Below are 14,958 nucleotides of genomic sequence, written 5' to 3'. Positions count from 1 at the left end.
TAAAAGCTGCAGAATAGATATAAATGGCTTTTTGTGAGTTAACAGAGGAAAACTGTTAGTCGCAGCTTTGGGAAATTCTGAACTAATTTTCCTCCTCCTCATCCTCCTTCCCACCTTTCCCTCCTTCTCCTCCTTCCCCACCCCGCTCCCCCCTTCTTCTTTTAAATCCTGAATGTTCTGATGTGGCTAAAGTTAATGGTAAGAAAATGGTGCCAAATAATTAATAATGATTCCCAAGTACTATGCAAAAGTGGTCCATATACTTCATTTAAAAAAGTTCAGCTATTCCACAGTGCAATGCATTATAATTTTTATTATACATATGAGCACAGTTTTTCATATCTCTGTATATAAAGTATGTTCGTGCCAATTTATGCTTTTATACATGTACTTCTTTTTTTGCATTACAATTATTAATACACATATATACCCACAATTTTTCATATCTCTGCCATTTTTTATTTTGTGACAAGGTCTTTTTTTTTTCTTTTTCTTTTTTTTTTTTTTTTTTTTAGAGAGAGTGAGAGGAGAGAGAGAGAAAAATTTAATATTTATTTTTTAGTTATCGGCAGACACAACATCTTTTGTTTGTATGTGGTGCTGAGGATCGAACCCGGGCCACACGCATGCCAGGCGAGCGCACTACCACTTGAGCCACATCCCCAGCCCCGTGACAAGGTCTTTCTAGGTGCTGAGGCTAGCCTGGAACATGCTGTCCTCCTGTCTTAGCCTCCTGAGTCACTGGAATTTTAGGTGTGTGAGCTCAAGTGACCTTTTCAATTTTTAATGAATCAGTTCAGATAAACAAAGAATGTAAAATACTGTATACCCAACATTTTGATATAGTAGTTCTCAATGATTTGCCCAAATTTCTTTTGTTTAAAAAATAGGTGGTACTTCTTTTCACTTTCCTTCTCATTCCTCCTTATTCCATTTTCAGGAGTAACTACAACCCTGTGACTCACTTCCTGTCATTTGTTTTTTGCACATATGTATATGGTCACTTTAATAGATAGCATTGGTTTGAGTGTTTCATAACTTTACTAAAAAACGTATTTTATTGGCTGGGCGCTGTGGCTCACACCTGTAATCTCAGTGACTTGGTAAACTCTGGCCAGAGATCTCAAGTCCGAGCCCAGAATCTGCAATTTAGCAAGACCCTGTCTCAAAATACAAAAAATAAAAATAATTGAGGATGTTGCTTTGCTCCTTCAATTCCCAGTACCCCCTCCACAAAATCCTGCTGTTCCTAGTCTTTTACAACTTGTTACTCATTCTGTTTTTGACATTTATGTGTGTTAATCCATATACATTCTTTTTTTTTTTCCATTTTATTCATCATAAAGTGGTTATTTGTCCTTTTCCCTATTTGAGCTGTATTAGAATTTTTCTTGTTTTTTATTTCTACAGCAGTACTGCAGTAAATATTCATGTATATATTTCTGGGTAGTTGTATGTAATTGTACTCTCTAGAAATAGAATTTCTTAGTGATGGAGTACATTTCTTTAAGCTTAAAACAGATAATTCTAAATTGTTCTGTTAAGTGTTTGTGCTAATTTACGTGTAAGTTTTTAAGATTTTAGTTTGGAACTACTCTATTGTTTTGAGTTTTCTCATGTCTAATTGCAAAATACGAGCATTATAAAATAACTAAAACTTTATTATGGATTAGTTACCCCTTTATCACACTAAAGATGACAAGTGTAAAATATAAGAAGTAGATACATAGATTTTTGTGAGCATGGGAAACAAGGATAGTAAGAAACAAAAGTGAAAGTTAAAATATCAGAAAGAAATGCATTTGACTTTAAAATTTTTTTCTTATAATGAAAAGTGGTGAGTCTAGTCTGAATTGGGAGCTCCACGAAGTCAAGAACTTTACTTAGTCTGTTTCTGTTTTTTTCTTGTGGCTTTGATTGCTCCTGGAGGTATGATGTTCAGAGTCTAGACACACACACAAAAAATTAAATTAGGGTAACAATGCAGTTCAACTGAATCCTCTTATTCATGATATCTTCATGCATCTCATTGATCATTACTATATCATATGACCCATTGCTATAAGGTGCTTGATCAAGGAGGCATCCTAAACAAAGTCAGAGTTGTGTTAGTACAAAAGATGAGATTAAATATTGAGTAGCAACTATCGATGTCCTCTACTGTTAATTTACATGGAATATGCAGTGTTTGATTTCTCACCCTGCTATACTGGGTGAGAAATCTCATAATAGATAATAAATAAACATTTGTTGAGTGAATGAATGGATCAGCTTTGAAAAACCTGCATTAGATACCTGTTCTCTTGAATCATCTTAAGTTTATTGAGAAATGTTGCTGCTGCATTGTGATTTTTGAAGTGATTTTTTTCCTTTAGTTTTGTTGCCTCAAATTTCATGCCTCTTAAACTCATTTACAATTTCCTTTTGACTACCCTTGGGGAAATGTTTGTATAATTGAATGACCTTTTCGCCAGTTACTATTGCTTTCAAAAGTTCATATTCTGTCAGGATCCTTCTGTTCTGTATACATATCCATGTAATGTAGGGGAGCTATAATAATAATTATCAAATTTTTCTCTTAAAAGGACTTAACCATATCCTAAATTTTCAATGATTTAACATTTTTGGAATTACAGAAATACAACACTTTTGAAGAATACTAGGGGAGATTATTTAGTTCAGCTGCTTTATTAGTAGATTAAGTAACAAGGGCAGAAAATTGTGTTGGTACAAAAGATGTGTTAGTACAACTATGTACAAGTATAACATACCACTATCTGAATTAGGTTTGGTAAACCCAAGAGTTTTCAATCTAATTTTATCTCTCATTTCATTCTGCCATACTGTTACTCAAATTAAAATCAGTGACTCCAAATAAAAACATGTTTTCTTACCTTGATTCAGGATCACAGTGAGGTTCTATCATGCTGCCTGAACCACAAGTATATAGAAGAAATAGTCAGTATTAACAATGTTTGGTTGAAATTAATTTAAAAGATAGTAATTTGGGTTTATCTGTTAAAATATTAAATTAGTTTTGCTAATATACTTACCAAGCTTAATAAGTGAGAAAGGGATGGGAAGACATGAATCATCACTATTGTCTCACCTTAAAGCACTAATGGTATAAAGAAGGAAGAATAATACTAATAGTTAATCTTCTTTTTATTAATTTTTAAATTTGTTTTAATTAGTTATACATGATGGTAGAATGCATCTGTGTACTTTCTGATACTTTAATCTTGAGGTCCAAAGAGTCCTAAATGGTTTTTGAGTATTTTATTTGAAACATGATTAGATATTTTTTAAGAAGTTTGTAGTAAAAAATATTCACTTTAGTTAAAAATAGAATTCTCATTTTTAAGAAATGCACTGTTTCATCTCCCCACTTTTTATCTACTCCACTTATATCCTTCTGAATTGTTACTCTTTGCTTATTGACAAAAATCTTCAAGTTTTTAAGTTTATATCTCAGTAAAACTTCGTTTAGAATTAAAGTGTTTCCATTCCAAGGATAAGGTGAAAGGATGGAAAATGTACTGAAATTAGTAGTAATTTATTTGGAAAATACAGTGGAATCTCTGTGATTACCCATGAGATTTATGCGTTTTACTTGATTTTAGCTTTTGTTATGTTTAAATATGTACTATTAGGTACTTTGTTAAGGCTGAAAATACATAGTCAACAAGGTAAAAAGAGGCAATGAAATATAAGCATTAATAGTTTCTTTGTAAAATATTAACTTAAATGATCAATAAAGCCATTTCGTAAAGTGAACTGTAGCATAACCACATCAAGGCATGTTATATAGTCATGAATATTGATTTTTGAAAAGGTCACATAACATAAAAAAGTGCTAATGTTTCTGTAAAAAATTGAAAGCAGAGTGACCCCAATTTTGTGAAAAATAATTACCAGAAGTAGCCTAAAATATTATTAGCAGTTCCCTTTTAGCATTCTTTTTTTTTCCTTTTTCATTTTTCTTCTGCTCATGTTACTTCACTGAAATAAAGTCCTCAGTGACTTGCAAAGAAGAACATTGTCAGTTTATGAAACAAATATGGCCTTTTGGCAATGTTTTATGTAGCATTTTCTGCTTCATATTTTTGAGCCATCCCTTAAACTTGACTAAATTATTTGAGCTGTATAAATATTTACATTCTATTGAGAACACTGAAACTAAAAGTAAAAAGCAGTAACATGAGTCTGTCTAAATAGCAATTTTTTAATATCTGGAAGTTGTGCTTCACAATTTTGTCATTTTCTTAACTGTCAGATTTTTTGGGGGGGAAGGTCAAATACCCAATCACAAAGATATGCTACCCCTGCGAAGAGAGAAACAATAAATGGAAATAAACTAAGTCTGTTATATATTATAATCTTGAAAGCTCTGTTCACTTAAACTTTTTCTGATTTTTATTTTTTTAGAGGAACAAAAGGAAAATGAAAAGACAAAAGGTGAAGCTCGGCTAGTAGATTCAGTAAATTGTTCTACAGCCAGTGTTCTAGAAGAGACTACTATGAAAGTTGAAAAAGAAGATCAAAAGGAACTTGTGAAACTGCCAGTAATAGTGAAGGTAGAAAAAACTTTGCCAGAAATCGAGGAAAAAAAGATTGTCAAAGAAGAAAGTGATTCTTTCAAGGAAAATGTCAAACCCATTAAAGTTGAAGTGAAGGAATGTAGAGCAGATCCCAAAGATGTCAAAGGTAGCATGGAGAAACTGGTGGTACAGGAACCCGAGAGGCTAGAGTTTAGTGGCAATATCAGATCTTCTCAAGAAATTACAGAGAAATCTACTGAAGAAACTGAGAAACTTAAAAATGACCAGCAAGCCAAGATTCCACTAAAAAAACGAGAAATTAAACTGAGTGATGATTTTGACAGTCCAGTCAAAGGACCTTTATGTAAATCAGTTACTCCAACAAAAGAGTTTTTAAAAGATGAAGTAAAACAAGAGGAAGAGACTTGTAAAAGGATCTCTACCATTACTACTTTGAGTCATGAAGGGAGACTAATGGTAAATGGAGAAGTTGGTGATGAAAAGATAACTCCAACTTTGAAGACAGAACAAATAGAGACAAAGTTTTATGATACAAAGGAAGATGTCTACAATAGCCCTTCTAAGGATAGAAGTGTCATCATGGAGGGGAATGGAGCAGAATGCTTAAATTCTGTCATAACGAGTTTAAAAATAAGTGAGCTTGAGAAAGAAGTCCTTTTAGGAAAGGTTGTAGATAGTTCAGTCTCAGTCTTAGAGACCCACAGTCAAAAAGGGCAGTTAGAGGAACCTGGTACTCCAGAAATGGAAACTTCTCTTGAGTCTTCTGAGATAGTAAAGGATCTCTCTTTAAAAACTGCTTTATCTGTCACTGAATCCTGTACCATGAAATTAGAAGAGAAGTCCCCCAAAAGTAAGAAGGATAAGAGTCCACCAATCCTAGAATGTCTTGAAAAATTAGAGAAGTCCAAAAAGACTTTTCTTGATAAAGACTCACAAAGATTGAGTCCCATACCAGAAGAAGTTCCAAAGAGTACTCTAGGATCAGAACCACCAAGTCCTCCTGATGCATCTGAAACTTTCCCACCAACTAAAATGACTAGGCATTGTGAAAAACCAGACTTAGAAAAAGAAGGAATAGAGTGTCAGAGTACAAGTTCTTTTGAAGGTCAGTTCCTGGAAAAAGTAGACCCAGAAATTCTTAAAAGGGATTCTGAGTCCAAGAAAGTAGAAATGGATAATCTAGACAATGAGGATCCTTCTGAAACAAAGGGTTCTGTGCAAAAAAGCAAATTTAAATATAAGTTGGTTCCTGAAGAAGAAACAACTGCCTCAGAAAATACAGAGATAACCTCTGAAAGGCAGAAAGAAGGCATCAAATTAACAATTAGGATATCTAGTCGGAAGAAGAAGCCAGATTGTCCTGCCCAAATTCCAGAACCAGAAAGCAAGCAAGAGAAGACAGAAAAAGAAGAAGAGAAAACAAATGTGGGCCCTACTTTAAGGAGGTCTCCAAGAATATCTAGACCTACAGCAAAAGTGGCTGAGATCAGAGATCAGAAAGCTGATAAAAAAAGAGGGGAAGGAGAAGATGAAGTGGAAGAAGAGTCAGCAGCCTTGCAAAAAACAGACAAAAAAGAAAATTTGAAAAAACTGGAGAAGGATACAAACTCTAAAGGAGGCAAGGTAAAACAACTCTGAATTTTAAATTTTAATTAGAAATATTTAAATCTGAGTGTTTATAGCTTTTTTGCTTTAGCTAAAGCATAGTCATTCTTATCTTTTAAACTTTTTTTTCTATTACAGGCAGTATTAGAAATATATTCTTGTTGTAAATTATTCAAGTAATACACAATCTGTGGGGCTGGGGATGTGGCTCAAGCAGTAACGTGCTTGCCTGGCATGTGCGGGGCTCTGGGTTCGATCCTCAGCACCACATAAAAATAAAATAAAGACATTGTGTCCACCGAAAACTGAAAAAAAATAAATATTTAAAAAATTATCTCTCTCTTTCTCTCTCTCTTTCTCTCTTTCTCTCTCTCTCTCTAAAAAAAATACACAACCTGTAGGATTATAAAATGAAATTTCCCATAACCAGTTTTACAGATTGGCGTGCATACTGTTTCAATCTGTTTTTCATGCATTCATATATATGTTTATAAACATTTTACCTATCATTTACAAAATAAATCGGGTCCTATGTGTTCATTTTTTTGTGAGTGCTTTACTTAACAGTGTATCTATTTTTCCATGTCAGGAGATCAGTCTACTTGTGTTTATTAATGGCCACATAGTATTTTCATATTGTGGATATACCTCAGTTCTTTTAACCACTCCCTTATTAATTGACATTAGGTTGTTTCCAATTTTTCACTATTACAGGCAATGCTGCATTGAAGATCCATTTGGACATGAGTGAGTATTTCTTTAGAATAGACTCCTAGAATTGGAATTGCTGGGTCAAGGGGCATGCCACATTGCCTCCAAAAAGGCCCTAGTAATATATCATTTCCTTACCAGTATCTGAGAGTGCCTGTTTCCACCATTTAAATCATTAGTCTTGGAAGCCAGAATTCTTTTTTCTGTAACCACCTCATTTTAAGTAAAATATACAAATCTTTGACTAGTGTTATCGTTTAAATAAATTAAAAACAAGAGTTGTTTTTAATTTATTTAAAGGATACGGTTATTCTTCGTTGCGGTGAACCTTTGTTCCCTGAAATACTGAGTTTTTAATTCTATACTTTGAAAAACGTTTTCTGATAAAAATTATTTAGTTCTTTGCTGGAGACCTGTAGTATGAGAATGAAATGAAATATGCATTAAAAGATATAAAATTGGGGCTGGGGTTGTGGCTCAGCGGTAGATCACTTGCCTAGCATGTGCAAGGCCCTGGGTTCAATCCTCAGCACACATAAAAATAAATAAATAAAATAAAGGTATTGTGTCCAACTACAACTAAAAATTAAATATTTAAAAAAGATTATAAAACTAGGCAATAAAAAATTGTTAACAATGTTGGAAATTTATTCTCTGAATAATATTCTTTTAAAATTTGTCAGCATTTTTTATGCAAGTCTGACCCTCTTGAAATTTTTAGGTTCATCTTTAATATTATTAAAGCTTTACATTTTTTGCATAATAATAAGCAGGTATATAGTCATCCTTCTGTTATTGATAGAACCTTTAAAATGTACATGGCCTTTGACCCAGAATCCGCTTCGAGGAATTTATCCTAACCATCACGATGTGTGTTAAAATTTATATTTCAACGGATACATTATTCATGAAAGTGAAAAAATGGGAAACAACTACCTAGATGTCTATAGGTGATATATACACCCAGATGATAGCATATAGATGCAGCCATGTGATAACGTATTATATAGTCACTAATAGTAAGGAGAACATACAATGATCAAAAATTAAGTATATGACATAAAAACTATATGACATTATAATCCCATGTAAAACTCTCCCCAAACCAGAAAATAGTAGTGAATATATACACCAAAATTTAATAGTAGGTATATCCAGGTGATCAGACTATAATTTTTATTTTTTTCTTCATGTATTCCACATGGGACATGCAATCAGGAGGAGCTTAGTTTTTTTTTTTCTTCTTATATCAAATTATGTCAATTTTTTATTTTGCCCAAGGTAAAACCCAAAGGCAAAGTTCGGTGGACTGGTTCTCGAACACGAGGCAGGTGGAAATATTCCAGTAATGATGAAAGTGACGGGTCTGACAGTGAAAAATCATCCGCAGCTTCAGAAGAGGAAGAAGAAAAGGAAAGTGAAGAAGCCATCATAGCAGACGATGATGAACCATGCAAAAAATGTGGCCTTCCTAATCATCCTGAACTAGTATGTACCTGATCTAAATGAACAATGTTCATAGTCATAGGAAGCTGTGGTTGCCTGGAGCAGCCTGACTCATCTGGGTTTGATCATGAAATTTTTTCATTCTACAGAGTATGTATTCTAGAAAGTAACCTCTATTTCTGTTTCTCAACTAATAATGCCAGTTTGAGAAGGCCAAGGATAAAGGTTTTGTTTTTATTGTAGCTATTTTATATGTAGACATTTTCTGTACCTAATAAGTATACACCTTGTTCTCTTCTCACAAATCAATTAATTTATTCAACTAATTCTATTCAGTTCCTTTAAGTTTTTTAAAAAATATATTTCTGAAGTGCCATCAAGTAAGTTCAACCTATGAAGGCCTTATTGCCTTCCTCTAAAAGCATAAAAAGTAGTAACCCAATGGGCTTTAAATTTTTCAATACTGGAAGTTGCATATAGTCTAGATATGTTTGGAAAAACATTATCAAAACTATGTGGAGCTTTCTTACCCAAGAAGTAAACTCTTCAAGGGTGGCCTACATCAGGAGAACCACTTCTTAGTCAATATACATTATATTGCAGTTCATAAGGAGTTTGTTGAAGAAACACTCTGATTATGCCCAATTGTATGCAGTTCTGCTCTTCCTTTGAGTAGATTTGACTTTAACAACTTTCAACTATTAAGTAGAGATAAACATAAAGAATGATCCTCTTATATGTGTTGAGCAGAAACATCTCAAGATTTTCTGATGTTTCAAAACATAAGAGATGGTTCTCTAGGTTCTTTTTTTCTAAAAAGCAGTGTGATATAATAAAAAAAGCAAGGGGTCAGAAAGACGTGGATATAGGTCATGCTTCTGCCACTTATCAGTGTTTTCTTCTCTGTATCTTGATGTCTTTATTATAAAATGGGACTTCTACTGCATATTTCTGAAGGGTATTTTAAAAACTCAGGTGCTATGGCACATGCCTGGGTGCTGGCTGCTGTGGCACATGCCTGTAATCCCAGTGACTTGGGAGACTCAAGGCAGGAGAATTGCAAGTTTAAGGGTAGCCTTAGCAAGTTAGCAAGGTCTAAGCAACTTAGTAAGACTCTGTTGCAAAATAAAAAGGGTGGGGGAAGTGGGGCTGGGATTAGGGCTCAGCGGTAGAACTTTTGCATGGGTAGAACTTTTGCCTAGCATGCGTGAAGCACTGGGTTTGATCCCCGGCACCACATAAAAATAAACAAATAAAATAAAGATATTATGTCCACCTACAACTAATAAAAAATTTTTTTTAAAAACAAAAAGGGTAGGGGATGTAGCTCAGTGGTAAAGCACTCCTGTGTTAAATCCCCAGTATGGGGGGGGAAATGGTGGGAGGAAGAAAAAGAAAACAAAAAAGATTGCCTGGTAGAGTTCCTGATAGATATGTACTAGGTTTAAGATCCACAGGGAGACCAGGCTGCTCCATCAAAGGATTAAGGATAGAGGAATACAGCTTTTATGGCATCCACATGGTAGGCAGAGTCCTGGGCTCTTGATGTCATCATTGTAGAGGTAGAGTTTTGGGTGTGCATTTTTGCTATTCTTCATCATGTTTCTTCACATGGCACATATCTCATTACCATCTTTGGTCTCTACCTAGGGAAGTGTATTCTATGATAACAAGATAAAGGCAACTCTAGGTTACTTAAGTGACTATTCTATGCATGCATTTGCCCCTTTTCTTGTTAGAAAGTCTCTCCTATTTTCACAGTGGGGCAGACAATGGGGCCAACTATTTTCCTATCTCAGTGGCCTTACCTTAGTGATTTTGCTTTTTCTGGCTCTAGCTTCTTGGTGCTTCTACTGAACACATTTTTTAAAAAGGCTGAGCTGACTTCTTGGCCTTGCATCTCCTGGTTTGTTATCGTATTTCTATAAGCCTTGAAGATTGGTTCACTTTTTAACTTCTAATTTTCTAGTTAGGCTGTTAACTCCATTGAGACTAAGGGGTAGATTATCTGTCTTACTTCCCCTGAGAGGTTTTAATCCCTTAAATCCTAAGGAGTCCTATTTCATGAGAATCTCTAATTGTCTCAGAGAGTTGCCCTCTTCTTGGAGCACACATAGGATTTATATTTATTTGGCTATTTTCATGACTATGTGGAAAATCCCATTGCTGTTTACTGTGCTAAAGAGAATGACTTTAGAAACTGAAGATCCCTAGTATGATGGATTTCTTATGTCATGGATTTCTTATGCTTAAGGGTAACCCTCAAATCAAAATAATAAGCAGTTAGTATACATTAAATGGTACAGATATGATGCTGAGCTAAAAATACATGATTCTTGTCCTCATTGCGCTTATAACATAAAAGAAATAAATTGTTAAGTAAATGTAGAACCCTGGAATTTTCTAGCTGCTTTAGTCAAAATAAATGCATCATTGTATGAGGCCTGGGAATCTTACATGATTGTCTTTATTTAGGAGGATTTTACCTTTATTAAGGAGTAGAGATAGAACTCAACTGATTTCTGAACTGGAGACTAAGTGTTTATTTGTATTTTATTATTTGAAATTTAGATTATATTTTACCATAGAAACAATGTGATAATGGAGCTAGGTATATGGCTCGGTTGGTAGAGTGCTTGCCTCATATGCACAAGGCCCTGGGTTCAATCCCCAGCACCACCAAAACAAACAAACAAAAAAAAACCCACACACACACAATGTGACAAATGGAATTGGGTGCCTGGGTTAGTCTACATATGCCTATGTAATCAATTAAATAAGAATGAGTATATATATGATTATATAACCGAGATATAATACCAAAATTACTGAAGACTGAATCTTGGTCATCAGCATCAATTGGTAATACATTGTATGGAGAGGGTGGAAGGTATTTTTCCACTTTCAACCTTCCTTCCCCCTGTAAAACTATGCATTATAGTTTCAGAAACTTACATGCATGCAAGGTTTGAGCAAATAAGTAAAAGTGTACCTAATAGGAACCTAGTCACTTTTAGCAAGACCAGAGGTAGAATCAGTTCTGTAATGCTGGATTAGAGCTAGGGATATTAGTATGAACTCATTCTTATTTTAATATATATGAAGAAATATAGATGTATCTGTATACATGCATATGTATGCGTGTATGAGTGCACGTGTGACTATTCTATGCATGCATTTGCCCCTTTTAAAATGTGAGAAAGTCTCCTATTTTCACAGTGGGGCAGACAATGGGGCCGACTATTATATTGGCACTATTATATTTTACTGTATACACATATATATACATAGATATGTTTGTTTATTTGTTGCTCTGACCTCTAAAAGAGCTTTGCATTAGTGATGTCCAGTAACAAGAAGGACTACCCGAACCCTGCTTTCCGAATTCCATTTTACAATAAAGGAACAGTCCAATGTGAAAGAGCTTCCATTATGTCCATTGCTGAACAATTATAACAACAAATTAAATGATGACAGCTTTGGATTATAACCTAAATAATAATAAGTATTCATTAGTTCATATTGATATAAATAAATCATTGAATAAACAAATGAGTGTGGGTAAAGAGACATTTTTTCTTTACACAACAATTCCACTAGTGGGCAAAAATTTAAGTGGAAAATAAGATATTTGCACAGCTTTATCATGTCTTCCTCCAGAATATTTATTAATTACTATAATGATTTTTAATTCATATCCACAGATTGTTTGATACTGGAAAATTTATTTCCCCTCCCCTTGAGTATGAGCTCCATTTATCTTGAGTATAGTTTATGAAAAGTGAAAAGTAGGGGCTGGGGCTTAGTTGCAAAGCACTTGTATAGCATGTGTGAGGCACAGGGTTGAATCCTCAGCACCATATAGAAATTAATAAAATAAAGGCACATCAACATCTAAAAAATATGTATTAAAGAAAAAAGTGAAAAGTAATAGCTTTACAGTAGAGGAAACCAATAGACGCAACTAAAACTAAGTGATCAATGTTAATATCACCAATAATAAGTCATATTGTTTTCATGGACTATGTAATAGGATATACCTCGGTGGCATTCTTGAAAACCCATAACCCCAGTCTGATCATTAGAAAATATTAAACAAACACAAATTCAGGGACAATCTACAAATTATTTGAATTAGTATCTTTCAAAACTGTCAAAATCATGGAAAAGAAAGGCTGAGTAACTGTTGCACATCAGAGGAGAGTAAGGAGACAATGTAGAATCCTGGATTCAGAATCAGAAAAATCTGGTGAAATCTGGTATTGTAGTGGTGTTAATTTTTTAGTTTTGGTTGATATCCCATAGTTAGGTAAAACTTTAAACTTTGATGAAGATATATGGGAAAACTAATATCTTGGTAACTCTTTCATAAATCTAAAGTTATTTAAAAAGTTAAATATTCATGAGTGTACCATGTTAAGTTTAGAGAGTTGATCATCTATATTTAAAAAGCAAAAAAATATCAGCTGTAAGACTAATTATTATTAGCCTTTGTATTTAAACATGATGGATCTAAATATTCCTGTCCTTTGCTTATTTGAATTTACATGAAAAAAGAAACCATGAGTTTGTTGCTTATATGTAATTGAGATGCATTTAAAATGGAAACCTTTCGTTCTATATGTTTTAACAGTAGTTTATGATACTTGAGCTTTAAAACTTTATTATAAGGAATGTTATCATTGCCCTTATGCAATGATAAATCACTTTAAAATGATTGTAACTCTAGTTCAGAAAGGACTTGTTATTTTTCACTAAATTTTGTACTAAACCTTTTTTTTTTTTTTTTTAGTGTTTTGGGGGAGGTGTTTTAAGTTTTTTAAAAAAAGTGGCATCATCCCTAATTGTCAGATACCCAATTTTCAGACTCCTACTAATTATAAGATTTTTTTATTCATTAGATTTATGCAAATAAAGAGCACTTTGTAATAAGTACTAATAAATATTGAATTGTCATTATCTTAAGAGTCATTGAATTTAGTCAGTTAGGTTGACATTAATATGGTTTATTTCAGATTCTTCTGTGTGATTCTTGTGACAGTGGATACCACACGGCCTGCCTCCGCCCTCCTTTGATGATCATCCCTGATGGAGAATGGTTCTGCCCCCCTTGCCAACATGTATGACCCAGCCCATCTCCATATCTCCAGCCCTTGGCTTTATGTTTCAAATTAGTGATATTTTTTAACTGCCACTGAACATCTTCCATTTTCAGAGACATTTATACTTGTTGTTTACTTCTTATTTAGATGCCTACCTTTTTTTTTTCAAATATTTATTTAGTTGTAGATGAACACACGGTATCTTTATTTATTTTTATGTGGTGTTGAGGATCAAACCCAGTGCCTCACACATGCGAGGCAAGCACTTTACCACTGAGCTACAGCCCCAGTCCCAAGATGCCTACCTTTTATTAATATCTTTTAGGTCTTCCTTTTACTCTTTTCCAATGCCATTCTCAGAAGCCCACCAATTTTTTATAAATTTATCATTTATTTTTTCTTACATTTGTTACAATCACAGAGAATACCAAATTTAGATTTAGGGAGGAAATAAGTTTCTTTCTATAGTTTATTCCTTATCTTTCATCCTTGTTTTCCACTCCTGCCTACCTTGTTTTTGTCAGTAGTTTTATAGATTAAATTATCAGAATTGGGAAAAACAGATTTTCTTTTTCTTTGACCTTGATTTAGGTGATTTTTTTTTTTTTTAACTGAAGAACAGGATATTTCTGTGCCATTGTACCAATTGGGTATTTTGCCTTATAAACCCAGTCTCTTGCTTTTGAAATGATGGGCTTTATGCATTTCTCAGTGAAGTGGACTTCTTTGGCTTAGTGTAGCTTTATCATTTACATTTTCCATGATCTGTTTTGACTTAGCAACCATGTAACATTGTTTCACTTTTTTCCCAATTCTTTTTAAAAAAATTGTTATTGGCACTATTATATTTTACTGTATATATAATCTCCCTAAAAATGTCTTATGATCTTTTTTTTTTTAATTATAATCATTGTTTTACATAGTTTTGAACCAAATGATATTTTAAATATTGGTTACTTTTACCAGGGTAGGCATAGAATGTATTTTCTTGGCAAAGCTAGATGTTTTTGTATTGTGAGCTTCACATCAAAATACTATGCTTATCTTAATTTCAGTGGATGCTGAAGCACCTGTTTAATAAACACAAGGAAAGCTTCAGTATTCCTTAACTATGTGGCCTTTAATCAGTTCTTCTTACACAATACCCATGAGTTTAACATGATATGGCAAATGATTGTGGAAAGATGTTAAAAGTGGCAATTATTGGGCTAGGGATGTAATTCAGTGATAGAGCTCTTACTTGGCATGTGTGAGGCCCTGGGTTTAATCCTCAGTACTGGGAGAAAAGGAATATGAAAAATGACAGAGTCAGTTGAGGTGGCTCATGCTTGTAATCCCAGCTGCTTAGGAGGTTGGGGCAGGAGTTCATAAATTTGAGTCCAGCCTGGGCAAGTTAATTATTTTTTTATTTTTTATTTTTATGAGGTGTTGAGAATTGAACCCAGTGCTTTTTCACACGTGCTAGGCAAGCTCTTTACCACTGAGCCACAACCTCAGCCCAGAAGTTTGTTATTTTTAAAAAATAAATTGTT

General features: G+C 33.7%; 1 protein-coding gene across 1 annotated transcript in view; it reads left to right on the top strand.

Moving 5' to 3' along the window:
- Positions 1-14,958, top strand: part of Rsf1 (remodeling and spacing factor 1) — a 156,659-nt gene that overhangs the window by 108,532 nt on the left and 33,169 nt on the right. Inside the window, exons 6-8 of the mRNA XM_026387266.2 lie at positions 4,429-6,185; positions 8,160-8,366; positions 13,340-13,444. Of these exons, the coding sequence (XP_026243051.2) occupies positions 4,429-6,185; positions 8,160-8,366; positions 13,340-13,444 (2,069 nt within the window). The remainder of the gene's footprint in view (positions 1-4,428; positions 6,186-8,159; positions 8,367-13,339; positions 13,445-14,958) is intronic.

The sequence above is a fragment of the Urocitellus parryii genome, chromosome 4 (assembly GCF_045843805.1).
Source record: "Urocitellus parryii isolate mUroPar1 chromosome 4, mUroPar1.hap1, whole genome shotgun sequence".
Lineage (NCBI taxonomy): Eukaryota > Metazoa > Chordata > Mammalia > Rodentia > Sciuridae > Urocitellus > Urocitellus parryii.
The sequence above is the reverse complement of the archived record's forward strand: the minus strand, read 5'-3'. Positions and strand labels throughout refer to the sequence as shown.